This window comes from Uloborus diversus, chromosome 8 (assembly GCF_026930045.1).
Source record: "Uloborus diversus isolate 005 chromosome 8, Udiv.v.3.1, whole genome shotgun sequence".
In the NCBI taxonomy this organism is placed as follows: domain Eukaryota; kingdom Metazoa; phylum Arthropoda; class Arachnida; order Araneae; family Uloboridae; genus Uloborus; species Uloborus diversus.
Window position 1 is genome coordinate 39,444,872 of NC_072738.1, and position 27,900 is coordinate 39,472,771.

At 35.6% G+C, this 27,900-nt stretch overlaps 1 protein-coding gene across 1 annotated transcript in view; it reads right to left on the bottom strand.

Moving 5' to 3' along the window:
* LOC129228323 (uncharacterized) overlaps positions 1–27,499 on the bottom strand; it is a 32,096-nt gene extending 4,597 nt beyond the window's left edge. Inside the window, exons 1-6 of the mRNA XM_054862999.1 lie at positions 27,368–27,499; positions 14,926–15,053; positions 4,947–5,065; positions 4,666–4,859; positions 3,274–3,372; positions 1,103–1,220 (exon numbers count right to left, since the gene is read on the bottom strand). Of these exons, the coding sequence (XP_054718974.1) occupies positions 1,103–1,220; positions 3,274–3,372; positions 4,666–4,859; positions 4,947–5,065; positions 14,926–15,053; positions 27,368–27,499 (790 nt within the window). The remainder of the gene's footprint in view (positions 1–1,102; positions 1,221–3,273; positions 3,373–4,665; positions 4,860–4,946; positions 5,066–14,925; positions 15,054–27,367) is intronic.
* Between the last annotated feature and the right edge of the window lie 401 nt (positions 27,500–27,900).

Here is a 27,900-nt window from a genome sequence, read left to right on the forward strand (position 1 = left end):
TTTAAGAAATAATATTTGCTGTTAAAAAAATGTAGTATAGTTATGGGCACTTTTCAAATGGGGACTCATATTTACATCAACTACGCCTGAAAGATGGACCCTCTCACATTCACATGTAACGTAAAACCGTGCAGGACTAAAGGTGTGCTTCAAAAAAGTAGCTTAAGACCTCCGCTTTCCTGTCACTGTGAAATAGTTTTTTAACGAAGCATAAGAACATGAAAAAGAAAACGATTTCACATACCTCTAAAAAGTTTGTCGTCTAAAAAACACCAATTTTCACAATAACAGGTGCTGCATCCGCACTACTTGAAAGAAGGTTTCCAATTGCTCTCAGCAATCTTATGTTAGTAAATAGCACCACCACCTGTCTTCAGTACCTCCCCCCCCTAGCTACTATGGAGGGGTGCCCAGATTTACATGTGTGTCTATTTTTAAATCTGTTACTATTTTTAGTCTACCATTATATACTATTTCAATTACGGAATTTACGAGAGGAATCTGCCATTTTTTACAATTTTCTTGGGAATGCCATCAATAAACTTCTTTGTCACTACAGTGCTCTGAACTTCTCCATGTAAAAAAAAAATTAATAATTAAATTATAAGCAATACTTACTCACAAGGTTGGTTATATTTTTCAGACAGCAGCGTGCATTCGTCTGATGATACGGTCACTGAAAGTTTTTGAAAATATATTTTACAAGAAGCAATTGTTCATTTAGTTAAAAGTGCATTGTCTTAATTAACGGGGGGGGGGACTTACTGCCCACCACATGAATTTTCTGTAAGAATTTTTTTTATTTTATCATTAACCTTTTCCTGTTATAAATTTTTGAAAACAGTCAGTCAGTCTTTTTCAGGACACCCTGTACATTTTTGCTTCCTCATTCGTAATGTGCGGTAACGATGCAAAAGTTTTGAAGCATCAAACAATTACACTCGTTGTTTTTATGGATACATAAAACATTTTTCGTTTCTTTTCCCTCCCTCTCCCCCGCCCTCCCTTTTTTTACAAGTTTGCTGCTCAGACATTTCAGAATTTTCTAACTGATATTGGAGGAAAGGGAAAGAAAACCAGGTTGTGAAAACAAACAGCTTACCACAATTTGACTTTGAACATGCTGGACAAATATTGTAAGTATGAGGGTAATCCAGAGTCACTGGTATGCACTTCAGTACGTCATATGTTCGATTCAGCCGACATTCCTGTATAACACCCTACATGAGAACAAATAAGAACCAATTTATTGCTAAGTCCGGTCGGTTTACTTCACGTCCCAGCAAAAGATAAATTTGGTTACAGACGACCAAAAAAGTCTAAAAATAATTTGAAGTAACTGTGTCGGATAATTACTCTTTTATTTGAAAAATTGACGCGTAAAATCAATATCAGATTTGCTTTCTATGATTTTTGCAAGATTAAAAAAAAAAAAAAAGTCGTTCTAAAAGAGTCCTAGACAATGAAATATTGTTCAAACTTATATACCTCATTCAAAGTGATTCTTTATCAAGTAACTCATAAACATTAACATGTATGAAATGTAATGTTTAAATTTATCTGCTTGTGTCATTCATACTTATCCCTGATTTATTCATAGCATTAAGAATGAACTACTCTCTAAAACACTCTAAAGGAGTGTTTACCCTTCTATGTTCCGATTGAACATTTCAAAAATCTGGCAAACATTTTTATTATCAATCAAAAATTAGACGTAGCATACGTTGATGCGAGAAAGATAGCCGTAGTATGTAAGCTGTCAACTAGCAAAGGTGGTTAACGAACTGCTAGTGGATCAAGAGGTGCATAAAGGAGTTCGCGAAAACAATATTGTAATGGCACAAGCAAGAAGTAGCATTTTTTTTTCTTCACCATACACACTAGGTGTAATCCTTGTGAGCAGTTTCAACCTGGCTTCTATAGGAAATTTGGGGCCACTTTGCTCGCTTGATCATGCCAATCCCTAGTCCTTTACCAACACAAGTTCAGCTTGTGCTGGTAAAAGGCTAGGGATTGGCGTAACTGCTGACTGACATGAAGCCAATTTTTGGGTTTTTCGATTACATCTCGAAAACGGTTGAAAAAATTTGTTCCGAATTTATATTCAAGCCAATTGAACTTCCTATAAAATTGTTTCGACACATATTTGTGAAATTTATAATGGTTCTCAGGGTATAAGTTATTAAAAATCGATACTTTTCGGAGAAATCATTTTTATCGCGCCCTTTTTGTCAAACATTTAATCCTAGTGTTTTCCCGGATCGTTATTCAGAAAAATTGTCGATGACGAAGTTCTAGAGCTTGAAAATTTTCTTCAATTTGACAGGTTTTTTTTTTACTCTTTCTTCGATCAATCAACTGTTATAGATTTTCTAACATGCACCCTCATGGCAAAAATGGGAAACTTACCATTCACAAACCTCAAACTGACCCGCAAAGATCGCGCACTTCCTCTTAAAAAGAGGAAATAAATGCTACCAATGAAAAGGAGCAATAACAAATTCAGGAACAAGGTTGCCACATTGTAAAAACAAATACGAAAAGTCATTACTTCCGGACAACTATTTGGGATAGCTAAGGTTTATACCTGCTTCCTGTTAAAAACAAGTTTTTATTACGAACAAGTTTCGTGAATGCCGATTTTATCCTACTGTGGTGATTTTTTTTTTTACCAGTTGAAGAAAATATTAGGGTACTTTATTTGTTGTTCCTCCTCAAGGCTCCTCCGGATTGACTTAAATGTAGTCAAGGGCAAAAGTCTTCGCAAAATCTAGCCTCCGGATATCGTAGCTTTGAAGGAATTGCTTGCAAATATGTTTTAGCAAGGTCCATATTTGCTTCAGGAAAACTTTTGGTAAATCAGGAAGCTGCCAAGCTGTTACTGCATAAGTTTTCACTAAAAGTGTTTGAGATATTCCAGAAGCATGACTGGCTATGATTGGGAAAGCTTCTGACTTTTTCAGAAAGATTCCAGGTTAATTTTTGGAAGGTTACTAACTTTTAGCGGGAAACTTTCATGGTTTTTCCCAAATATATTATTGGTAGAAATCATTGACATCAGTTGCCCATTATTTTCCACGAATATTTTGATTTTTTTTACAGAGCGAAACTGAAGGTCAATTTAGTTGCGTACGTAATTTTTCTGATTTTTTAAAAAGAGATCAGAGCAAGTAAACATAGATATATTTTCATACATTCACTTCCATGTAGGTTTCACCTCATTCTGTAATCTAGGAGCTAAAACAAGTGTAAAATTTTGAAAAGATTCAATACCAATTGGTTTATTGGAGCTCGTCCACCTCGCTGTTGCCACGTTTTCAAATAATCTGTGCAGTTCGTTTGGTAAGGAAGAGGTAGAAGATGCCTCTCGTCCTAATTTTAAAAAACAAAAATCCATATCACAACTTCAACATGAAGAGCAATTTTACATGAATATCACATTAAATGCAATAAAAAAAACACTACAAATACATATACTAATTTGCCTTTTGAAAGAAACCAGGTGAATAAAATATTTACGTATCAGTTTGATTTATTTGTTTGTTTAAGAGTTTTATTTGTACTTGTTTTCCCATTGAAAGAATTCAGCTTGTATAAACTCATTTTCTTTTTGAAAGAATCCACATCACTCATGTAGTATTTTGACTTATTTGCTTGTTTGTAGGGTTTTTTTATTGAACTAATTTTTCCTCTGCAAGGATTCAAATCATATACACTAGTTTTACATTTGAAAGAATTCAGATCATATAAATTTAAGATCCAGATAAATTAAACACTGAAGCACTATTTTTATTATGCTATTATTTATTACGCTATTATTTGTTTGCATAACTTTATTATTGGATGGGCAACAAGGCAACTGAGCGATAAATGAATACCTTTGCGTAGAGTAGTAAAAAGAAATAAAACATTTTGCAGCCCAAAATTACAGATTACTGCAGACACGTGTTTCGGGATTTCAAGGAACCCCCTTTTCAATGCAAAATAGTGAATAGTAAGTTTTGAATATAAAGAAATCCGATAAAAGATGTCTAGGCAAACTGTTTCAACCGTTATTTGAAGGTGCCTTGAAATTAAACCATTAAGCATTGCTTTTGGTATTCATAGTACAGGTAGGTTTTCCTGCACCTTAAATTACTCAGTTCCTAGATGGGGGCCCTGAAATTATTTGGGTTTAAACATTCCAATGTTAAAGTCAATAACGCTGACACTTTGCAAACGCATTCATCGTTTGAATTCTATTGAATGATGACGCAATACCATTACAACGAAATATCTGTTTCAGCGAAATTAATTTTTAATCTCGATTTACTTCCCATTACATTGCTTGTGTGTGGTGTCAGAAGAGGGATATTGACTACATAACTCGGTTTTTGGTAAATCACTGTTTAATACGCGAAATTTCATGTTCTTGTGCTCCAGTGACAATTTTCCTCTGGCTGCCAGTGCAGATTCTCAGAGTTACCTTTGTGGGATTTCAAGTGGTTGCACAGTTGGGGTCCCCATAATTGCGCAATTTGGATTTCTCCTTTTGCTGATGAATTTATGAGTTTCCCACAAGTTCAATTACAAAGAACAAAATTTGCAATCCTTCGAAGCTTATTTTCACGAGATTTCACTGTATACACTATGTTTAAAATATTACCAAAAATGAGAAATACGTACCAGCGTCACTCGAACTTCATAGGCAGAACCGCCAAGGAAGTTCTTTCCCTCTAAGTAAGGACTCGGTAGAAAGTAAGGCGAATGCACAGCGATTTGAACATTGGGTGAACTTGGAATATTGTGGGACGGCTTGAGAACAGGATTCCTAGTTTCAACTCGAAGAGATACGTTCAAGAAAAAGTTCAACTTCATTACTAAAACATATTTCAAGGGAAAACGTAATGAGTAGCTGTATGTTATACTATATGCAAGTAAAGTCTAACAAATAAAGGAAGTATTACTTGCGCCCTTTGGAATTTTTTCTCTTTTACCATTAGGATTTCCCCATAGTGAATAGATTGTATAACAGTACTGCGGCAGTTCTTCCATTGTGTAAAATGATCCCAGTACATTTTCCATACTATAATGGAAGAAAAGTCGGTAAGTTTGAAATACAGTATTTAAATTCAATATTCAACCGTGCATTTAATATTGCTTTGTCACTTAAGTTTTGTAAGAACAATTTCATTAAATTAGAAATTATTAAAATTGAAACTGATCTTTTTTTTTAAATATTGTTATTGAAGGTTCCAGGAAAAATGTATAGATATGGTATTTTTCTTCATTATTAAAGGAGGTTTAACCATTTTCTTCAAACAATTCAAATAATTTTTTAATTTGAAGAAAATGGATGGTCATCCCCTCTTCTTCACCAAGTTATAAAAAAAAAAGGAGAAGAAGAAGAAGAAAGAAGAATTCGCACTGTTGTTTTTTACTGGGAAAGGTTTTGCTTGGTCAATTTTAGTCACTAAAATGTAACTATTTTAACGGTGAATTTTTAGTTCACGGATGTGATAAAGCAGCTGTCTTTAGGGGCTATTTTCATGGAGCATGCACAAGCTCACATACAAAGCTATTATAACACGACTTTCTATTAAGCAGTGAGTTACCGCCCCTAAGGCAGAGCTGCAGCGGAACTACATGCAATATACTGACAGCCTGGTTATGGCAACCAGAGATTTCAGTTTCATCCTTGTTATGGACTCATCGTTCTGGTATAGGGAATAACCGAACGGGAGGCAGATGCCGTCTCATTAAAGCTGAGAGTGCCGACAAACTGTCATCTAACCTCCTTGATTATTCCCTATTCCAGACTGATGAATCCAACCGACGACGAAACTGCAGTCTCTGGATGGGATAACCGGGCTGTTCGTATGTTGCATGTAGGGTTGGTTGGGGTAAGTGGAACCCCTTTTGAGAATAGTTCGTTTTTGAAACCTAAAACAAAAAAATTTTGAAACAAAAAAATTTTAACTTATTGTCTTATTTTATCTTGGACATTATTAATAAACAAAAATTCACCATTGTTTTCTAAAATAATGCTTTATATGTTCTTAATGATTATATTTTTTAAGAAATCGGATTGATGTCCCACTTACCCCATAGTAAGGGATAAGTGGGTCCCTCCCCCCCCCTTTTATTTAAATTTAAATGAAGTATATCTAAAAAAGGGGTAAGGGGGTCTTACAGGATAAAGAAAGTAAATTTTTAGAGCGAGTGTTTTTTTTGTAAATGCATCCATTTATGAGATGTTTGCGGTCTTTTAAATCTGTATCACGGAAAATTTTAAAGCGAAAAACAATTTGATTTGTGAAATTTATTGAAAGCCTATAGGTATATATTTTACTTTTACACATATAGGTGTGTTTAATGAACGTAATCTAATTGATTAAGATCAATTTGAGTAAATTAGTCAAAACTATAAGGTATATCGGCCTAATTTCAACAACGGCCGGCCTAGATTGACATAACCCTAGAGGGAGCGATAAGTTCATTGGATAGCTGCTGTCTTTGCAATGTACGGTGTATGCTTAGTGCAAATCTGGGTGGTCATTCCAAACTATTCTCGTTTCGAGTTCGAGATTTCCCGTCACATGATCGATGTTGTTCGAAAGAATCTCCCAACGTTATATTCTAAGCAGCTCACAGCTGTCACTCGACGTGGTGACGATTTTTTCGACTAGTTTGGTCTAGAGCCCCTTGAAAAAGACAGGCTGACTTATCCGACATTTTGGTTCCAAGACAGAATTGGATCCAACCTCGTTTCTAGTATTTATAAATACGTTATAATATTCGCTGGTTGCTAAGTCGTAAAATAATTGATGATAAGTTGAGTAAAATGTCACTTTAGGTAAATTTTGAAAGATAACTTCGTTTACAAATTCAGCTAAAATGTATCGGGAAATGTTTACGGTAATAAACCTCATTTTCATACCTTATTTGTTTTTAATTTGTATTAATTAAATTGTATTCATCCACAGAATAAAATAATCAAACATCAATCGGGCAACACACCTAAAGTTTGGACACCAGTTTTCTGCAATGAGGCTTTTGTACAAATGTTTATTTTTTTCGCCCGATAATTTTGGAACCAAAATGTCGGATAAGTCAGCCTTAGTTTGGTCGGCCAGGAGGTACACGTCACTTCTTCCAACCAATGTCCTTTCAGCGTAGCTAATTTTGTTTTGTTCAATCTAGAGCCCCTTGAAAAAGACAGGCTGACTTATCCGACATTTTGGTTCCAAGACAGAATTGGATCCAACCTCGTTTCTAGTATTTATAAATACGTCATAATATTCGCTGGTTGCTAAGTCGTAAAATAATTGATGATAAGTTGAGTAAAATGTCACTTTAGGTAAATTTTGAAAGATAACTTCGTTTACAAATTCAGCTAAAATGTATCGGGAAATGTTTACGGTAATAAACCTCATTTTCATACCTTATTTGTCATTAATTATCCTTTAAATTTGTATTAATTAAATTGTATTCATCCACAGAATAAAATAATCAAACATCAATCGGGCAACACACTTAAAGCTTTGACACCAGTTTTCTGCAATGAGGCTTTTGTACAAATGTTTATTTCCCCCCCCCCCCCCCCCGACAATTTTGGAACCAAAATGTCGGATAAGTCAGCTCCCCTTATATAGGAGCCTTAGTTCAGTCTAAGGCTCCTATATAAGGGGAGCTGACTTATCCGACATTTTGGTTCCAAAATTGTCGGGCGAAAAAAATAGTATTTTTGCAAAAGTCTCATTTCAGAAAAGTGGTGGCAAAGCTTTAGATGTGTTACCTGATTGATGTTTGAGTATTTTATTCTGTAGATGAAGACGATTTAATTTATACAAATTAAAAACAAATAAGGTGAAAAAATGAGGTTTATTACAGTAAACATTTCTTGATACGTTTTTGTTGAATTTGTGAACTAAGTAATCTTTCTCGATTTACCTTAGGTGGCATTTTACTCAACTTATCATCAATTGCTTTACGACATAGCAACCAGCGAATATTATAACGTATTTATAAATACTAGAAACGAGGTTGGATCCAATTTTGTCTTGGAACCAAAATGTCGGATAAGTCAGCCTGTCTTTTTCGAGGAGCTCTAGTTCAATCCTTGCACGGAAAGGCGCGAACTTTAACGACTGGCACGCTAATGAATACTACTTCAAAGAATACGTTTCACGTTACAAAGAATCACAATGAAATAATTTTAGTTTTTCTTGAAGTAAATCGAGACGTTCTTAAAAATTAATCCTCCGAGAATTTTACAAAATAGTACACAAAGGAAAAATGGGCCGAGGGCTCCGGTGCAAAAAGCATAGTCAAATGGCAAAAGGTAAGTCATATTTTATGCATATTTCAATATTACAGTGTCTAAAACAAAAATCGAAGAGGGGAAAACAGCCAATACATAAATAAGATAAAAATTAACCGTAAATTTTGTTGATTCAGTATATAACACCATCTATATTAGTAAGAACGTCTTGTATGAAATATATTTTTCTCAAGAAACTGTAATCGAAATAATAATAATAATAATAACAATAATAATAATAATAATAATAACTTTAAAAAAATCTTAACTATCATAAATGCAGACGAAGAAATATAAATAGTCCGTAATCGTGGATTGAATATTATGTTGTCTTGTCTAATGAAGTGCAGAGTGCGATCGGTTTAGAGGCATCCAAAAGTCTTGACGAAAAAAATCTGCTAATTCAAATTGAATATATAAAACACTAAAACGCAGGGTGGGGGTTAGGGCATGGCGCTGACTGCGCTATTGAGATTTTTAAGGGGGAGGGTTTGAGAGGTATTTTTTTATTTGGGGGGATTTTGCTTTTGGAGGGGTGAGTCTTCGCGATATTTGGGGAGAGGGTCACCCCTACAAACTGTGAAAGGTTGTGCTAATTGAGCTTTTGGGGATGGGAGCAGTCATAACAGAGTATATAATCTTCCATATTAGGATTAGTTATGTAAAAACCAACCCTCCCTTCGCTCAGTTGTAACTATAACAACAATCTCAGTTTCAAAGACATATTCCAGAGTTTTTTCTCTTCTCCTTTAAAATTATAATTTAATAAGCATATGCTAAATAAAAAGTTTTATTTCTTCATTATTCCGGTTTTCAAATTCCATTTTTTCTAGGTATTGTTTTCCAAGACCCAATCTTAAGATATTTTCAAAACAGTACTTTTCTAGATTTATTTTTTCAAAACAAGCAACTTGTACCTATGATTACATAATTCCATCTTTGTTTTCAAGATTAAAAAGTCAAAACAGCAATCTTGGTTACAAGAGCAGTTTAAAATAAATAAATACTCTGCTTCTGTAAATGTACAGGGTGATTATAATTAAAGTTTCATTTTCAAAACGCTGTAAAAATAAAACCACTGGTCAGAATGACGTCAAACTTCAACGGAGCCTACCCGCTTTGGACTGATTGTAACTGAACTTGAACCAACTGCAGGAAAACTGAGCTTTCTTCAACTGAGCATGGGTTCACTGATTTGGATCGCACTGTCCATCAAAGCTGGTAGCTACTTTGCCGTCCGAGTTGGATTAATTTGACTAATTAATTTAATTTATTCGACTACACGCTATGGCCTAATCCCATACCCGCTTTGGGGCTATCCCAAGGGCAAGGGGGGTTTTCGGAAGAGTTAAGCTTTTTGAAGATTTTTATATTAAAAACAAGTATTTTCCTGAATTTGTTTGTTTTAATATTAGAAAATTATCAATCCCAGAAAGCTATGAATCCTAAAAAAAAGTGCCTAATGTAATAAAAATTGGTTTTGTTTTTTCACTATCAAAGTTAACGTACCCGCTTTGGGCCTACTTCTCTACGTCAGACACTTTTATACCGTTCGGGATTTTCAGTATCATTGTTTTTTATTCAGAAGAACAAACTGAGGCAAATACTTATTTTTAATTTAAAAGACATCGAAAAACTTAAACATTTCGAAAATCCGCCTTGCCGGTGAGGAAATACCAGATTTAGAGGGGAGTAGACCTGGGACCTTGCATGTTGCCGCAACTTTAAAGGGACGGTAAATTCATCTTTTTTTTTTTTGCTGACACTCCCTATAAAAACCGATAAGAAGACGAGTATAAACGGCAATTTCAAGTTTTTGACCCGATTTTGAAGATTCGGCACTGCCATGGGGAACTTGCTAAAGCGGGTTGTGATCTGAGCTTAGTGGATAAGATTAAATTAGAACCCCTTGAAAAGGACAGGTCGACCTATCCGGCCGTTCCAAGACGGCTTTGGATCCAATCTTGTTTCTAGTATTTATAAATACGAAATAATATTCGTTGGTTGCTATGTCGTAAAACAGTTGATTATAAGTTGAGTAAAATGTCACTTAAGGTGAATCTTTCAAACCTTATTTGTTTTAAATTTGTATTAGTTAAATCTTTTTTTTAACGAAATAAAATAATCAAACATCAATCGCGCCACACATGCAAAACTTGGGCACCAGTTTTCTGCAAATTGGGCTTTTGTACAAAGACTAATTTTATCCCCCAATCATTTTGGAACCAAAATATCGGATAAGTCAGCTCCCCTTGTATAGTGGCCATAGATTAAATATATGCAATTGAACCAACTTGGACGGTACACTGTAAAAACGGTTCAGAAACGTTTCTGGAAAATAATGGGCAGCTGATGTGCCCAATTTCTGTCAGAAACAAATCTTGCAAAGAACAGGAATGTTTTAACGCTGAAAGTCAGTAACCTTCCTGAAGTCATTCTTAAATCTTTTCAAATAATACAGAAATATTTTCGGTTAGGGCCAATCATGTTTCCTAAATTTTAATAGAAAACTTAAAGTAGGTTTCAAGTATAGTAGCTTGGCAATTTTCTGATTTGCCAAGAAAGCTCCTGAAGCATTGTTACATCCAGGGCCAACGTTAAAACAGAATCTCACCTCATGGTAGTTCTTGCAAAGCTGCGGAATCCAGAGGCTTATTTTCTCCCTTTGAGAACTTAAGAGCCAGTTTTTATAAGAACCGGGCAAAAATGGGGTGTTCGGATATACACCATTTTTGATTTTCCTCAATTTTTTACGGTGAATTCTTTTAAAGATTTTAGAAGACACGTATTTTTTCTTTTCCTCCAAGAACTTTTTTGGGAACCTGCAAAAATTCGTAAAAAGGAGCCCGACGTAGAAGTTTTCCAAATCAGAGTTTTTATTTCTGGTGTATTGAGCATCTGCCAGAAACTTCTTGTATTGACAATATGACATTTAGTACCTGAATTGAAATATATCTTAAATTTTGGGGATGACCTTCCGTGGACCCTAGCAGGGGTGGCTAAACTGGGCTGAAGAAAGTGAAAATGTCATGTTTGAGGCCTCCTGGTTCCATGCACTGAGGTTCCACATGGTTTTTGTACGTAATTTGTGTAATAATATGTAAAACTATTCAATATCCTCATTAGTTGCTTGGCTCACCCTCTGCGTTGCTGAAAATTGGCGGTTTTTCTCTAGAAAAACGCTAAAAAGTGCAGTTTCCACGAGCCTTTATCTCAGTGCACTGAGGGTCAGTTTAGAACTGGATACATGCATTTCAAACTTGAGTACGTATATTTTCACAAACAAGTGACAGAACTATGGGCAAATTCTTTTCAAGAACACAATACGTATTTCAAAACAGTAAAATGAACTATTCAGTTTTCAGTTCAATCAACATATCCGGGTTTAAACTTTCCTCCAATTACTTCCAGGTACTATTTAAAAAACTAGTATGATCAAAAACTTACTATAAAAGAGTTGTAGGCTTGTAAGTACTGATTATGCTTACTCGCATACTGTATAATATTATAACTGGAAGCAAAGTGAGGGAAAAAAAAAGATTGCTATATTGCGGTAAAAGCGTAAGTTATTTGTAACACACTTTTGAAAGTGTTTTAGGCATATTTTTAAATATTTTAATTAAGATAGCTTTTTCCGTTTGATAATTACTTATTTTTGAACATTTTAGGCTGTACATTATAGTACCAAAAAATATTTTCTCTGCACTGAACTTACCATGATAGCAAACAATTTCAAAGATATATTTTATTACTTATGATAAAAGCAATATTATGACATTATAAAAAAAAGGGTACAATTGGTCTAACTGACTAGTGGGACAATAAAAAATTGCAAGACAAATCATATAACTTGAGTACAATTAACTGGATACGTCGTTAACTCGTATGTATTTTCCTCATCTTGAAGTGCATTTTATGAGCCTGCAGAACCATTGCCCATAGTTCTGTCACTGGTTTGAAAATTCATACTCTAATTTGAAATGCAGGTAGGTATCCAGTTCTACACTGACCCTCAGTGCACTGAGATGAAGGCTTATGAAAACTGCACTTTTTAGCATTTTTTGATACAAAACCCGCCATTTTCTGGCAGCGCAGAGGGTGAGCCATACAACTAATGAGGGTATTGAATAATTTATAAATATTATTACACAAATTCCGTACAAAAACCATGGTGCAGCCTTAGTGCATGGAACCAGGATGCCTCAAACATGACACATTTTCACTTTCTTCGGCTCAGTTTAGCCACCCCTGCCAGGGTCCACTGAAGGTCAGCCATAAAATGTACGATATATTTCATTCGAGGCACTAAATATCATGTTTTAATCATAAAGATTACATTTGCTGATGCTCAATGCGCGGAGATAATTGAATATTAAAAAATGTCGATTTGAGAAAAACCTTAAGTTGGGACCAACTTTCGGAATTTTCGTGGGTCACAAAAATTTTTTTGGAAGAAAAGAAAAATATGTGTCTGTTAAAATCATTCGAATAATCCACTGCAACATTTTTCGCTCATTCAAGAATGGCATGTGCCTGTCTCTCATAAAAACTGAGTCTTAATCAGTCTGGACAGCAATAATCAAACTGAATCCGATGCACTTTATAAATACGCTCAGTTAATATTTAAACTGGGAGCTTAAAATATTTTTCACAACAGTGAGAAGTTCTGCATTCTACACTGCTTGACAATTGCTAAGGAACAAGTGATTTATGCAAATTTGTACCTCAACCACTTGGCCAATGGAAATAAATTCAAGTTCAGATGGCGTGGTAGACCAAGACTCGTTATCTGTATAAAAGACGGTGCATACACGCTCAAGATTCGTACGAAAATTCACGCTGTTTGGTTTTTAACAAAAATAGCGCTGGATGTTAAAAAAAGGTTTTTCTCTGAAATTCTGTTTGGTTCTTGAAATACTTAAGAGTAAAATGTCAGCAAGATATCATTTGAGTATCTACGATCGTGGACGAGCGGTTGGACGACTAGAAGCAGGTCAATGTGTCAGCACTGTGACTGCTGCAATGGGTGTATCAAAACGTGCCATCTCCCGATTAAAAAAGCCCGCTGAAGGTGAAAATGTTTTGCAAAAGCATGCCGGGGGTCGTGGTAGAAGCACCACACCTTCAGAGGATCGCGATGTAGCTCTCATGGCAAAAAGGAGCAGAAATTTCACTCCTGGACAGATAGCTGCAAATCTAACAACCGCTACCGGTACGCATGGCAAGAACCATCTCACGGCGAGTAAATAATGTCGGTTTGTATGCATGAAAGCCCATACGTTGCATCCAAGTTCAACCACGCCATCGTCGAGAGAGATACCGCTGGTCTAAGGAACATGTTGGTGGGATCGTCAAAATTGGTTTAGAGTGATGTTCTCTGACGAATCTCATTTCAGTGTGACAAGTGATTCTGGTCACCAACTACTGTGGAGAGGGCGTGGAACATGTTATGCACAAAAATTTGTTTGCGAACGTGATCGGTACGGCCCAGGCGTCATGGAGTGGGCAGGCATCATGCACAATGGCAGAACACCGCTTAACATTTTTGAATAAGAAAGCGATACGTCGCAAATGTATTGCAGAGATGTTATGCTGGACCATGTTCGTCTTTTTAGGGGGGCTGTAGATCCAGACTTTCTTTTTACGGACGACGATACACGACCACACTGGAGCATTGAAGTGTCAGACACACTTCAAAGTGAAAACATTCTCCGTATGCAGTGACCTGCTTACATTCCCGACTTAAATCCAATTGAACTTGCCTGGGAGGCTCTTGGCAGACGTGTTGCGCGAAGAGCCGTCCCTCCCAGAATAGTACAAGAACTCAAATCCGCATTGAGAGAGGAGTAGAAAAACATCACCCAAGAACTCCTCAGTGATTAGTGGGGAGTATGGAAAACAGATGTAAATTGTGCTTTAGTGTCCCTGGTAATCATACATCATATTAAGGTACTCATGTCTCCATCATTCTGACCTAGATCATTTTTTCGTGATTGTATGAAAATTATTTGAGTAGCATTAGTTTTTACTTCAATGATACTACATATATTTTAACTACATGTTTCGTTCTGTTTCTTTAATCATTATCTATTCTAACCTATTCCAAAAAAACGTAATTGTTCCTTAGCAATTGTCAAGCAGTGTACTTGTATCAATTTAGGAAACTTTTTGACAATGATTCTTAATTTTTTCAGTAAGTGGATAAAAATCATTGAAATCCCGAAACCGAAACGTTATCTTGAAATAATCATTAAGTTTCGGATTTTTTTACAGTGTAACATAGCTCATAGATTAGATACACAATGCTTTCCAAAAAGAGTAGGCTCATGCTTAATTGTAGGAAGAGTTCTACCTTTTCCTTGAATGCAATATAAAACATACTAAATGTTTTTCGGCACACAGAGCCGAACTTTGCTGAACTTTTGCTCTAAAACTTTTTAATTTAGTAGTTCTTAAGCGCAACTTTTTAATTGTCTGTAGTTCAATTAATACCGTAGTTCAAATTTCATTTCCTTCGGACAAACAGAACGCATTCTAGAATTCTCTGAAGTAAGCAACTTATTTCTTGCTGCACTTGAATTTTAGAGACCTTATTTAGAATGTAGAATAAGATTTCTGCATACTTGCATCTTGTAGTCACACCGTTGAACTCGATGGTACAGTTCAAATATTCTTCGAGTCCTATAGACAGCCTTGCGTGATCCTGTGCAGTGATGTTGGCGTCACTCATGAATTTGCCATAGGTTATCGGCTGAAATAGCAATAGTGTTATAAATTATCTAATTGCAAAGTGTGATATGCAAATTGTTATGTATGAATTGAGTGTTCAGAGCTAGCTATTGTATAGAAAGACAATGAAATTAGCTATCATAAAGGGAGAGTGTTAAAATAACTATCGTATAGAGAAACATATCTCAACCAGGACCCACCGTATCTATTCTACTGTCGTAACATTACCCAGAGCCCGATCATTCTGATATTGGACATGGGGCTCATTTGTAATTCAGGGCCCCCCTAGGGCCCGACTAACATTTTTGAAGGCACTGGGCATGAAATTTATTTTGTCCCCCCCCCCGCCCCCTATATTTCGGATTATTCTGAAGCTATAAAATATTTCGATACTTGCGTATTAACACAATCATGCTAAATTTGGTGGTAATCTCATATCACAGCGTTTGAAAAGTAAAAAGAGATATAGTATACGATAATTATATAAAGTGGCGTTAAACTTTGCCAGTTTACCGTAAATATCAAAGGTATTTATGATATAACTTTTAATAGTAAATACAGACTAAGCTTGGAGTGGTTTTGAGATTTACAAAGAGATCAATTTTTTAAGGGGTATTTTTATCAACAAATAAACAGCTTTTTTCCTTGTCTTTGCTTTTGCAAAAATATCAATGACATTATTGTACCCTAGATTCTGAAGGAAATCATTCTTTATTTTTAATTAGCATGATAAATTAAGGAGATTTTGGGCCCCCCTGAAATCTAAGACGGGACCTGTGCCCCGCATGCCCTGTGGTAATCAGGCTCTGACATTACCGTGTACGTAAAGGGGGACAATGAAATTGGCAATCATACAGGGAGACAGTAAAAATGCTCTTAGATCTCGTACAGGGAGGGCATAAATCTAGCTATCGTATTGGGAGAATTTGAAGTTGGCTAACGTATAGGAAGAGTGCGAAATCAGCTATCTTACAGGGAAACACTACTCCAGGAAGACTCACAATGCCTGTCAACATAGTAACTTTTACTAGGTATATAGAGAGAAACAATGAAACTGTCTATCAAGTAGAAGCACAATGAAATTAACTATCGGAAAGGAAGGTAACGAACTGACGTACTGTATAAGGAAAAACTTCTCCCCGAGAACGATGAAATTTACTAATGTGTAGGGTAATATTGAAACTAACTCTTGTGTAGGGAAACATTACTCCTAAAGGCCCATGGTGCCTGTCAACGTTGTAACTTTACCAAATTCATATCGGAAGACAATTTGACTGTCTTATAGGGAGACAATGAAATAAGCTAGGTACTGGGAGACAATAAATTTCGCAGCTTTGTTGACTATCCATAAAATCAGCTGTTGCATAAAAAGACAATGAAATTACTTGTCGTATAGAGATAGGGAGACAGTGAATTTCACAATTTCGTACAGAGACAATGAAATTAACTAACATATAGTGAGACAAAGAAAGTAGTTATCGTATAGGGAGACATAGAAAGTAGCTATCGTATAGGGAGACAATGAAAGTAGCTATCGTATAGGGAAACAATGACTTTCGTAATTTTGTTGAGAGGCAATGAAATTAGTTATTGTACAGGGCGATAGTGAAATTAACTGTCGTATAGAGGTTAGAGAGAGAGGTAATTTCACAATTTTGTAGTGAGACAACGAAATCAACTAATATATAGGGAGACAATGAAATTGGCTATCGTATAGGGAAACAATGAACTTAGCTATCGTGTAAAGATAAGAAGACAATAAAGATAACTATATTACAGAGAGACAATGAAAGTAGCTAACATCTAAAGAGATAAACAAATTAACTCTCTAAAAGAGAAACTATGAAATTAGCTACTGTGTGTTGGAAGACAACGAAGTTCACGATGAGCCAATAAGCAGCCATTAAAAACAAACAATGAATCTCAACAGCTTTCTAAGAAGCACAATATAATCACAATTAAATGAGGACACATTTATCAAAAGGGAACATATCCATTTTTCAAAATAATCAAGAGATGAGAAAAACGAATTAGGCTAAGAGTAAAATAGTTTTATCAACTTATCTGGGTACAGGATTGAGCACAAAAGCACAGCAAATCATGTCCCGGAGTAAGAAATGTTTGTGTAACAAAAACAAGGAGATATCATCGCCATCTTAATTTTGGATATGTGCCCTTTTGAACGAAAACCTGAATGTTGAAAATTCAAATTTCACCAAAACTCAAATATTTCACCTTCTCATATTCTTATCGAAGCGCATGAACCTAAAAGTAGTGAATTAAAATTTGAGGATTTTCGACATGTGTTCCTTTGGATCTAAAAGTTTTCGTAGAACAGATTCGTTCAGGATATGTCCCCTTTTGTTCAAAATGAAACATGCAGAGGAAGAATTTGTTACCTTTTGATCAAAAATTCGCACTTTACCCTCAAATGAAAATGGGTTTTCCACGTTTGTACTTCTCGAGAGTAAGTGATTTGATAAAAACCATCTGAAAGATTTAAAGAATGTCATAAAATGAATTTTCCTAAAAAGTGGATATGCTCCCATTTGATAAATTCCTCCTCAAATTTTAAACAGCTCTTTAAGGTATCCACAGACTATATAGCCCTTGAAAACAGTAACAAACTGCTTGGTATTAGTTTGTAGTTTTTGTAAGTTTCGGCAATGGGGCACTAACTCAATGCTTATCACAATAAAACTAATTTCCTCCTTGCCGTTAGTTCACCATCTTTCCCAACACTGTAAAAACGATTCAGAAACGTTCCTGAAAAATAATGGGGAGCTGATGTGCCCAATTTCTGCCAGTTACATATCATGGGAAAAGCAGGAACGTTTTCCGTTAAAAGTCAGAAACCTTTCTGAAATTAACCTTGAAACTTTCTGAAGAACTGGGAAATATCCCGTGTTAAAGCCAGTCATGTGCTCAGGAACCTTTTAGAGAAGTGAAGTAGGTTTAACGTAATTGATTAGAGCCTTCCTGATTTGCCAAGAAAGCTCTAGTAGCATTAGAGCAACCACGGCCAAAGACATGCGAGAATTGCAAGTAAGGACCAAGCAAATCACATGCCTACCATTCTTGCTTTGCAAAGCTGAAGCTCCCCAGAGACTTAGTTGCTTGCACTGGGGGCTTAGTCAGTCTAATTAATTGCCATAAGATACATTTAATAAACACGCTTATTCAATCTTTAAGCTAGAAACTAAAAGTATTTTTCACAACATTGAAAGTCTGCATTTGTGCAACTTGTAGCAATTCAGGAAACTTTTTTTGCGTAGATACTTGATTTTATGGGCATTAGGTGAAAACCTGTGAAATCTCAAAACGTTCCTCGTAAGTGACCAGCAATGTTTCGGAATTTTACGTTTCGGTATCATGGATGATACGCATCAAAGACTTTGAATATCTCTGTATAGAAACATTACTTACAAAAAAATCCTTCGGCACCTTCCCATTTACACACGTCTCAGGAAAGCTATCACAAATCAATTTGCCTGTGAATCTGTTTAAATCTGTTGGTAAACAAGCGGCTACACCGAAGCCTTTGCAAATAGAAGTGAAATTATACCTGAAAATGGAGGAGAAAAATAGTTTCTTTAGTTGGGAGTGGGAGTAAGCAAATTTTGGAAAATTCTCATGTTTTACACAGTTTCGTTAAAAAGATTCCAAAAACTGAGTCAAAGAAATAGTTTCTTTAAAATCTATTACTGATTGTCGATACAGAAATTACCCTATCAGAAATACATCCTTAAATATCTCGAAAATTTCGTTGTATTTAACGAATAGCTTCGTGAAAAATGCTTCGATTAAACTTTTCGCCAAGTTGAGTAAACATTTTTTTGAAGATTGCAAAAATTTCGTGAGATTTGAGCAGTGATGAGTATAGCCACTATATATACAGGCCGACGCATCAGCTTAAGTTTAGCCATTTTGGATCGAATTTTTTATTGTTGCGGAGCTGTGGTTACCAGAGCAAAGTTTTGGGTTTTGCAAAATTAGGCAAAAATAATACTTCATTTAATAAACAATTCACGAGCCACTAATTATTCCTCGCTGTGAGAAATCACCGAACGCGATAACTCGCCAGAAAAGACAATCACTCGAACACGCGCTCCGATCCAAAATGGCGGAACTTAAGCTGAGGCGCCGGCTCCTAAATATAGGAGCCTTAAACCCTGGTTTCCTAGAAACGAAGTCGCCAATCTTCAGCGTCGCCCCTCACCGAGGGGAAAACTTGATTCTTCTGCGCATGCGCGCCCGAGCTAAATCGACGTCGTTAATGGCCACGCCGGAATCACTTGACTTTGATTTCAGCCTCACGGCGAGGAGCGACGCCGAAGATCGGCGACTTCTCTGCTAGGAAACCAGGGCTTTAGTGATGAGTTTCTTACCGTGCGTGAAAAAAATAGCCGTAAGTGACGAAATTTTCTCCGCAGTTGAAGAATCAACTACGTTTAAAAATGAGCGAAGTCTTTCTGAGAGTGTAATACACTGCTTGAAATGCTGGAAAATTTAAGCGTAAATATCGCTGTAAAATGGAGTCTTAAAAGTACAGAAATATTTTTACAGTTAACTTTTTCTTAAACAGCAATCGATTGTAGCGTCAATTGGTACAAAACGTGACTTATGGTATGAAGCTTATAATTCCATATTCCTGCTTTAGAGCCCCATTCAGCGTAATGGCCGAACGTGAAGGGGACTGCGTGTTCGATCCCCAGTGCTTGCAACTCGCTTTTTTATTTGGCGCAACTAGGCTCAGCGTTCTTGTTTTCTTGCCGTAAAATTTTACAGTAAATTAGTATTTTACGGTAAAAAGTACCAGCAACATGGATGCCAGTACTTTTCTTTATCGTAAAATTTCAGGAATGTTTTTCCAGTGGAATTTTTTTTTTTAATAAGAACATAATTCTTTAAAACTAGAACAGCAATACATTTTTTATTTTTCTATTTTATAACTATCTTTATTTGTTTTCATCATTTACTACGTTGAGAAATCCTCATATAAGTAATAGTCGGAGATCGAGTAACCCGCGTGTTTCGACAATGTAACTCGCGCCACGGAATGATAATTTGATAATATGTTTTGGTAATGTTTAACATGCAGGGAAATGCCCTAGTATTCTTACGTGAGATTGTATTTAGTGTTTTTTGTATTAAAACAATAAAATAACGAATCTTCCATCACTGGAATCTTAATTAAATTCACTATTATTAAAATATTTTTAAAAACCTTTTTGTGTGTACTAAAAAGTTGGAATCTAGATTGAATGTTTTTTGGGGAATTTTTTGTAAATGATGCGGTTCTAATTAAAAATACAACATGCCATACATAGTGCAATTCTTTTATCATATTTCACACTATTCATTCCTAGTAAAACAAATAAAACACAGCTCATCCTAATATGCTTTTTACCTTGCAGACGCAAATGAAATACGACGCAGTAAAAAGCAAGGGGATGTAAGTGGACATTTTCAAGTTTTGAGTAAAACGCGTTTAAAGATGACATTTTAGGTAGGCTTTCATTGACATTTTTTTCTAAATCATGCTGTATAGCAGCAACTACCAGGGCAACGAGTACCATCTCTTGCCCCAAGACAGAGGAGAGGTTCACCTACCATGTGTACTGGTTATCTCCAAATTTTAAATTTTGCCATCCCTTTGCTTCTCACTGCCTCATATGATCCCTGCCAAACCATTTGACCGCGCGATTTTTATGTAAAATATCAACTTGGAAAATATTACGCAAGAATGGGCTTGATCCCCCCCCCCCAAATAAGGGTATGTAGGGAATCACCCCCCGCCCCCTCGGAACCCTTACGTAATTAATGAATGGCCCCTAAGAGGTAAACGTCCACTCACGAACTACAACGTCATCTTGTTGGCAACAAGAGAAAGTGAAGCTGAAACTATCATTACTCACTTCATTTATTTTCTAGATTCAATACAGAAACAAGATTTCAAGATTCAAACGTGAACTGTAACGTAATAAGCTTTAAGATAAAATATAAATTTCTAGTGATAAGAAATAGAAGCATTTACCTTGGCACGTAGCAGCAAAGTGATAAAATCAGTTTTGTTGCAGCATAAGTACTGCATATATGTAGCGCCAAGCTGTTGCGACTCCGCTTGGGTTTATGCATCACCTTGTAACCCGATTTGCTATTTATCAAAGGATGACGAACACGCCAATATACACGATAAAGACTGTCTGATGGCACGCCTGCGATTTTGTTTGAGTTAAATCAAGTAGCTCGCTGGTTAGATAGACGCTTAGGACTGAGCCTATGACGTGTTTTCTGGACAGTTTGTAATTGTGGGTTAGGACATTTCAGTCCAATCAAAATCTTTAAAAAAAAAAAAAAAAAAAAAAAAACCGCTGAAATTGCTAAGCGCGATATAGTTCTGGTTTCTTTAACATGATGTTTGGGTCAGTTAGGGTAGTGTAAATCTAAGCAGTGGTGCAGCCAGAAAATTTTTCTGGTAGGGGTTTTCAAAATCGAAAATTGTTGCTTTCTTTCCCGTTCATTTACAATGTGTAATTATTCAATATCAAAGAATTTCTATAGATTTTTACTATAGATAGAAGATTTCTATAGATCTTTTGTTTGAATTATTCATTCAAAGTACTTGCTTAAAAACAATTAATAATTCACATTGATATCACTATGAAACAAAGAAAGTGGGAAAAACAGAATGTTTATTATTAGTTTTACTTTAGTCTTATCTTCATTGTTTGCGGTTATTTTTTTCGCGAGATCATTTAAAACCTCCTCCTCAAATACATTCATGTCTTTATGAATGTCAAATGCTAGCTAATAACGGTTCCGATCCAAGCGCGGATCCAGGGGGGGGGTCATGGGGGTCATGCCCCCCCCCCCTCCTTAGGCGGACCAAATATTACACAACAGGGTCTTTTTAATCTTCCTGTTACTGAATTCTTCGAAGGAGAAATTGAGGACCCCCCCAGTTTGCGAACAAATTTAAATTATATCCAAGCACAAAATTATGGGGGGCAAGGGTGGGTCAAGGGGAGGTTATGGGGTCATGACCCCCCCCCCCCTAGCTAGACCAAACATAGCCCAACAGAGCCTTTTTAATCTTCCAGTTACAGATTTTTTCGAAAGAGAAATTGAGGATCACCCACTTAATGAACAAAGCTTGGCTCAAGCTCTGCGTAGTTCTGAATTTCTTGTTTCTTCAGTTTGCGTTTTTGATGTTCTTGGTGAGTCTCTAATTAAATATTTAGAAATCATATTATTGGGGTTGGGGAGACCGGATCCAATTTATACAGTGTTGAATCGATACAAAGTCTTTAATTCTCCACTACGTATGTGCCCAGAGCAGAACTGAGAATTTATGAGAAAGTAACATATTTAGTCTGGTTTGGCATGCGTAGGCGGGATGTCTTTTTTTTTTTCTAAAGTTATTCTAAAGAGATTATGCTTTGTTCACCAAGGTAACTTTTCAGCTTGCTTGCAACCGTCCTCTAGGGTTCTAGAGTATTTACGCCATATTAAGCAAGATACTACTGTGTTCCTTCACAAGCAGCATGATTTTACCTAAGAGAAGTTGCTTGAATTCGCAACTGTTTTTTCACCAATTTAAGTTAATGAAATTACGTTGTTTAGATCAAGTTTTTGCATTGCGCTTGGGTCAATAAATGTTTTTCTCTTTCCAGAAATCCTTAGAAATGACCAAAAAGAAGAAAAAAAAAAAACCCTCAAAGGAAGAAAACTCCTGTTGAAATTTAAAAGAATGCATTTCGGAAAAGCTATTCATACTTATGCTTGTATTAGCTGTAAATCAGATTTACGTTTATCATCTAACTAGGATTAACACTTCAAACATTTTATAAGACTTCTTTAAAAACAACTCTCATTACGTCTTCATAACAGTTTAGTCGACCAACTGAATCAACTTGACCCTCGTCAAGTTGATATGTTTGCTATTATATTCAATTATGTCAACAAAATTTTTGAAGTCATTTGATTAGAAAATCGTAATAATATTACATAAAATTAATTTTAGTGCGTAACATTAATGACAAAAATTAGAAGTATCAAAATGCTAAAAGTGTATCAACTATACCCGGTCAGTCCTACAACTAACGTTTATAAAATGCTTTCAATCATCTTTTTGAAAAAAACTTCATTCTTTTTCCAGGCACTACGGTGGGTCTTAGCAGACATTTACAAAATCCAGCACTCGATCTGAGTAAAACGCTTGAGTACATCCAAGACACTCTTAGCATACTGCAAAACAAGAGAGAGAATGCTTCGTCTATTTTCAGTCAACTTTTTGCAGAAGCTACAGAAACTGCTTTGAAACTGGACACCGAAATTAAGAAGCCTAGAATAGTGTCTCGTCGAACGCAGCGAGTAAATGTGCCCACAAATAGCCCAGAAGAATATTTTCGAAAAGTAATTTACATTCCCTTACTGGACAATGTAATTTCTGAGCTTAAAGACCGCTTCTCTTAATACCCTGATACAGATGACATACCATTTTGATACTAAATGGGGTTTCTATTAATATTATATGGCTTAGCCAAGAAACTACTATGCGATTTTTTTCATTCTACATTTTTTATAAGTTAAAAAATAAATCTATTGTCTCCAAAATTGCTTCTTGGATAGAAATGACTCTTCTAGGCTGCACATTATTTTAAAATGTTAATAGTTGATTCCCTCAAAGAGGAATTAACAGACGAAACGCAGTATTAGGTTCTTCGATGAATTAAATGTATTCTGCCGCTCTGGCCTCTGACTCCTGAAGTACAGTTGACTCTTAGCTGAACACCCAGATATTCTGAACACATTTTGATGGTCCCGGGAATCACGTATGCATTACTTCCGTCTCCCCTTATACTGAACACCCTCTTAAACTGAAGACTTTCGTTCGGTCCATTGAGTGTTCGGAATAGAGAGAGTCCATTGTGCTTCCTTAGCAAACAAAATACTTTTAATCAAATATGCTTTGTGTGTTTTGTGTTCTTTTTCATGACTGAAAGTTTTTTCTTTATGTAAAAGAGAAGTCAATTAAAAAATTAAATGAAATAGTTGCATTAATTTATTCCTTTGGGAGGGGCCTGAACCCCCTGGACTTCCCCTAAAATCTGCTACTGACTATTCCGTATGGTATTTGTACAATTTGAAATTCTTGTTCGTTTTATAATTTTTTCATTTTCATTTTAGTATAATCTAGTGAGTTGACCAACATAAATGACTGCTGCTGCTCTTAGTTCAAATTAGAAAAATCAGGCCTCCACAAAGTTTAAAAATTGTAACATTTAGAATATACATAGTTTTCTTAGAAGCATACTGTATTTTTTGTTTTATATATGCTAATAATGCAACAACGATTTGTTGGTAAGTAAGAAACAAGCACAAGATTTCAATACCAACGTTTTCCGATTCTACATACATAACGACATATGGTAAAACTACGATTTTGATCGAAGAAACGCCCCTTTTTTTTGACGAGAATGTCGTAACCCCCCCCCCCCCCACCAAGATACCATTGTTTGTGGGTACACGTTTGGTGACCCCCCCCCCCTTAACCGGAGCCTGGATCCGCCCTTGTTCCGATCTTTCCATGAGGATTTGTAAAGAGCCTCAGAAAATCTGGTGCGGTAAGTTCTCTCTGTAGGCTTCCTCTCTCTAGATTTTTCCCAAAAAAGGATTTGTGCAATGATGGAAGTGCTGAGGGACCATGATACCCTGTAGAGCTTTATTGACACCATTTTAGCTATCTTATACCAGTGGAGATATGGGGTGCTCATTATGAAATATAACTTTAAAATTTAAGAATTGAAAAGTAATTTCTGACTGCTTCCCGATCATTAAAAGCAGTAAGATATTGTGTTGAAACCTATTCCACATGGAAAAGCCTAAATACTCTGCTTTTTTCCCTTGGTTTTAACAGAGGAAATGAATGTGCTTGAGTTCTGGGAGGGGTTTTAAACTCAAAACCCCTCCCGTGGATGCGCCACTGAATCTAAGTTTGCAGTTTCCAAAAGCCTGTGCCCGCTGCGTAATTCGCGAAAAACTACGAAATTTCCGGAATGTTCTGATTATTTGATTTTTTCTTTTTTCTTTTTTGCGATTGTAAACGAACTAGTTAGACTTTGGTTTCTTTGGTTTGAGCTTAACTATTTAACTTCCATTCTATGTTCCAATAATTAAAAGTTATGTTGCATTATAAAAATAAGACTATTAGGCATCCCTTTAAATAATTCAAGAAGTTTTTTTTTTTTTCATCTAATATTTTGGGCATGTTACTTTAAGTTTTTTTCATCTAGGCTTTTGAATGCGCTTCGCGCTTTCTGGCTACAATTTCTTATTTATGTAGAAATGCTTGATCTTATGCATGAAACTATTTGTCACATTCACCCAGTTTTAAATCTTAAAATGTATTTTAAAAAAATCATAAAATTAATCAATGCGAATTTTTTGTGGACAAATTCATTACAAATTTGAGACTAACTACATAAAATCAGAAAAAAGCAAAAAAAAAAAAAAGAAAAAAGCTCTAAAATTACAATTGAACTGAAAGCAATAACTGTAAACTACCATATGTAACAAATTTATGGAAATCAAACTACCTCACTAAAAATGTTCTTAACTTCTGATAATTACTTTTAAGTTCACATTACGGTAAGTGATAAACTTTTGGCACTCAAAGGGCACAGATTGTTTATAATGAGCGCGATATCCTCGGGTGACTGAATTTTCAGTATCATTCTCGAAATAAACTCAAAGCCACCTCTTCCCGAAAGTCTTCTAAGTCTGAGAAATCTTTACAACAGAATCTGCTGATTCATCTGTGTATCATACAAAGCTTTAAATATGCAATCGCTTCTTGCAATGGTAGAAACTTAGGTGTGTAAATTTATAACAGGGAAACGGTTGATGATAAAAACAAATTCTTGCAGAAAACTCATGGCGCATCAGATAGTAAGCTGGTAAAGCAAAGTTATAGTGCCTAGAAAGAAAACACTATAAGAAGGCTCTTTCTAGGCACTATAGCTGTCGCGAAACAACTTCTAACTCTCTTCTGCCACGCGGTTATAACAGATACATGAAACCAATTAACTTAAAACATTTTATTGAAGAAAAATTATGAACTAAATGAACGAACATAAATTAAAATCATAACAGAACTAACAGAAACACTTGAACATGAATTCACTGGGTATATATACACCAAACTGCTTGGCTAATACTGTTGCCATTTTAAAAAACATAAAAGTTTTTCCACATACTTCCCACCTGTACTCTTTAATGAGTACACTAAAACTTAATATAAATTAAACAGATCTATCAATTTAAACTAAATTAGACATTTCAATCATCACTTAAATTAACAAGCAACTTACTTCAGTCTGAAATTAAACTAATTTAAACATTCAATAAATAATACATTTCATTACAAAACAGTCACTTCGAATGGATAGAGTAGTTGAATTGCTCTTCTTAAGTAACCTTTAGACGTGCGGACTATGCATGCACGTACATTGCCATCTCTTCCTATGATAACTTTATCGATCACACCCATGTCCCACAGTAACTTATTTTTCAAAGGTCCTTCAATAAGCACTACATCTCCAATTTTTAAGTTCTGTTGGGAGTGAAGATCTAAAAAATTATGAGCACTTCTCAATTGCAATAAATACTTTTCATCAATCGTTCCCAGAAACCTCCCCACCATGGAGAACGTTCTGGAATAAATTTCCAAATGATGTTTTCCGACGCTACAAAATTCTGCAGCTCGGGATGCTTTATTATTTTACGAAAAGATTTCAGTATTTCACAAGATGAACGGAAAGTCTTTGCATTATCAGAAAATATTATTTTTGTATTTCCTCTTCTTGCTAGGAAACGTCTCAAAGCGAATATAAAACTTTTTACGGACATATCTTGCACCACTTCAATATGAACCGCTCTAGTTACGGCACATGTAAATAATACAATGTACACTTTCTCACAACTGGTTAATTTAGATTTAACAGTTATTGCACCACTAAAGTCAGTTCCCACATTAGTAAACGGTGGACTTTCAGCAATACGTTCCAAGGGTAATTGACCAGTTAACTGCTTAGCTGGTTTTAACGAATATTTTTTGCAGATTAAACAAGTAGAAATAACTCTTTTCACAGTCTGTCTTCCTTTCGGTATCCAGAATTTCTTACGCACTTGAGCTAAAGTTGATGATACACCCGAATGAAAGACACGAAGATGTTCATGAAAAATCACCAATTCCGCAAATTTCGATTTCGGAAGTAAAACTGGATGTTTTTCATTTTCAGTCAATGGAGCCTCCTTTAGACGTCCTCTTACCCTAAGAACACCAGTCTCGTCCAGATATGGAGATAAGGAATAAATCTTAGAAGATTTACTAATCTGCTGATTCTTTTGAAGCCTTTGAATTTCCTCGCGGAACACTTCCCACTGCACAGTTTTTATCCACATCTCTTCAGCTTCTTGTAATTCTATAGCACTCAGTGGACCCTTTTCAATTGATAATTTTCTGGACTTCGAAATAAATCTCAACACCCATGCAGTCACTCGTAGTAATTTTTTGAAATTACTAAAGTCGTTAACTTTTAATACAGGACTGTACGATGAAACAACCGTGTTAACACTAACAAAAGTTCAACTTTCGCCGCGTCATTCGAACAGTATTGTTTCTGCAACGGCCACTCATCACTAGGACTAGCCAACCACTTTGCTGCGCGCCACCACACGCTGTCATTTTTCAACAAACTCAATGATTCACCTCTTGTCAGTTTATCTGCTGGATTCATTAAACCTGGACAAAATTTCCACATACTAGGCGAAGTCAAATCTTGAATAAGACAAATACGATTTGC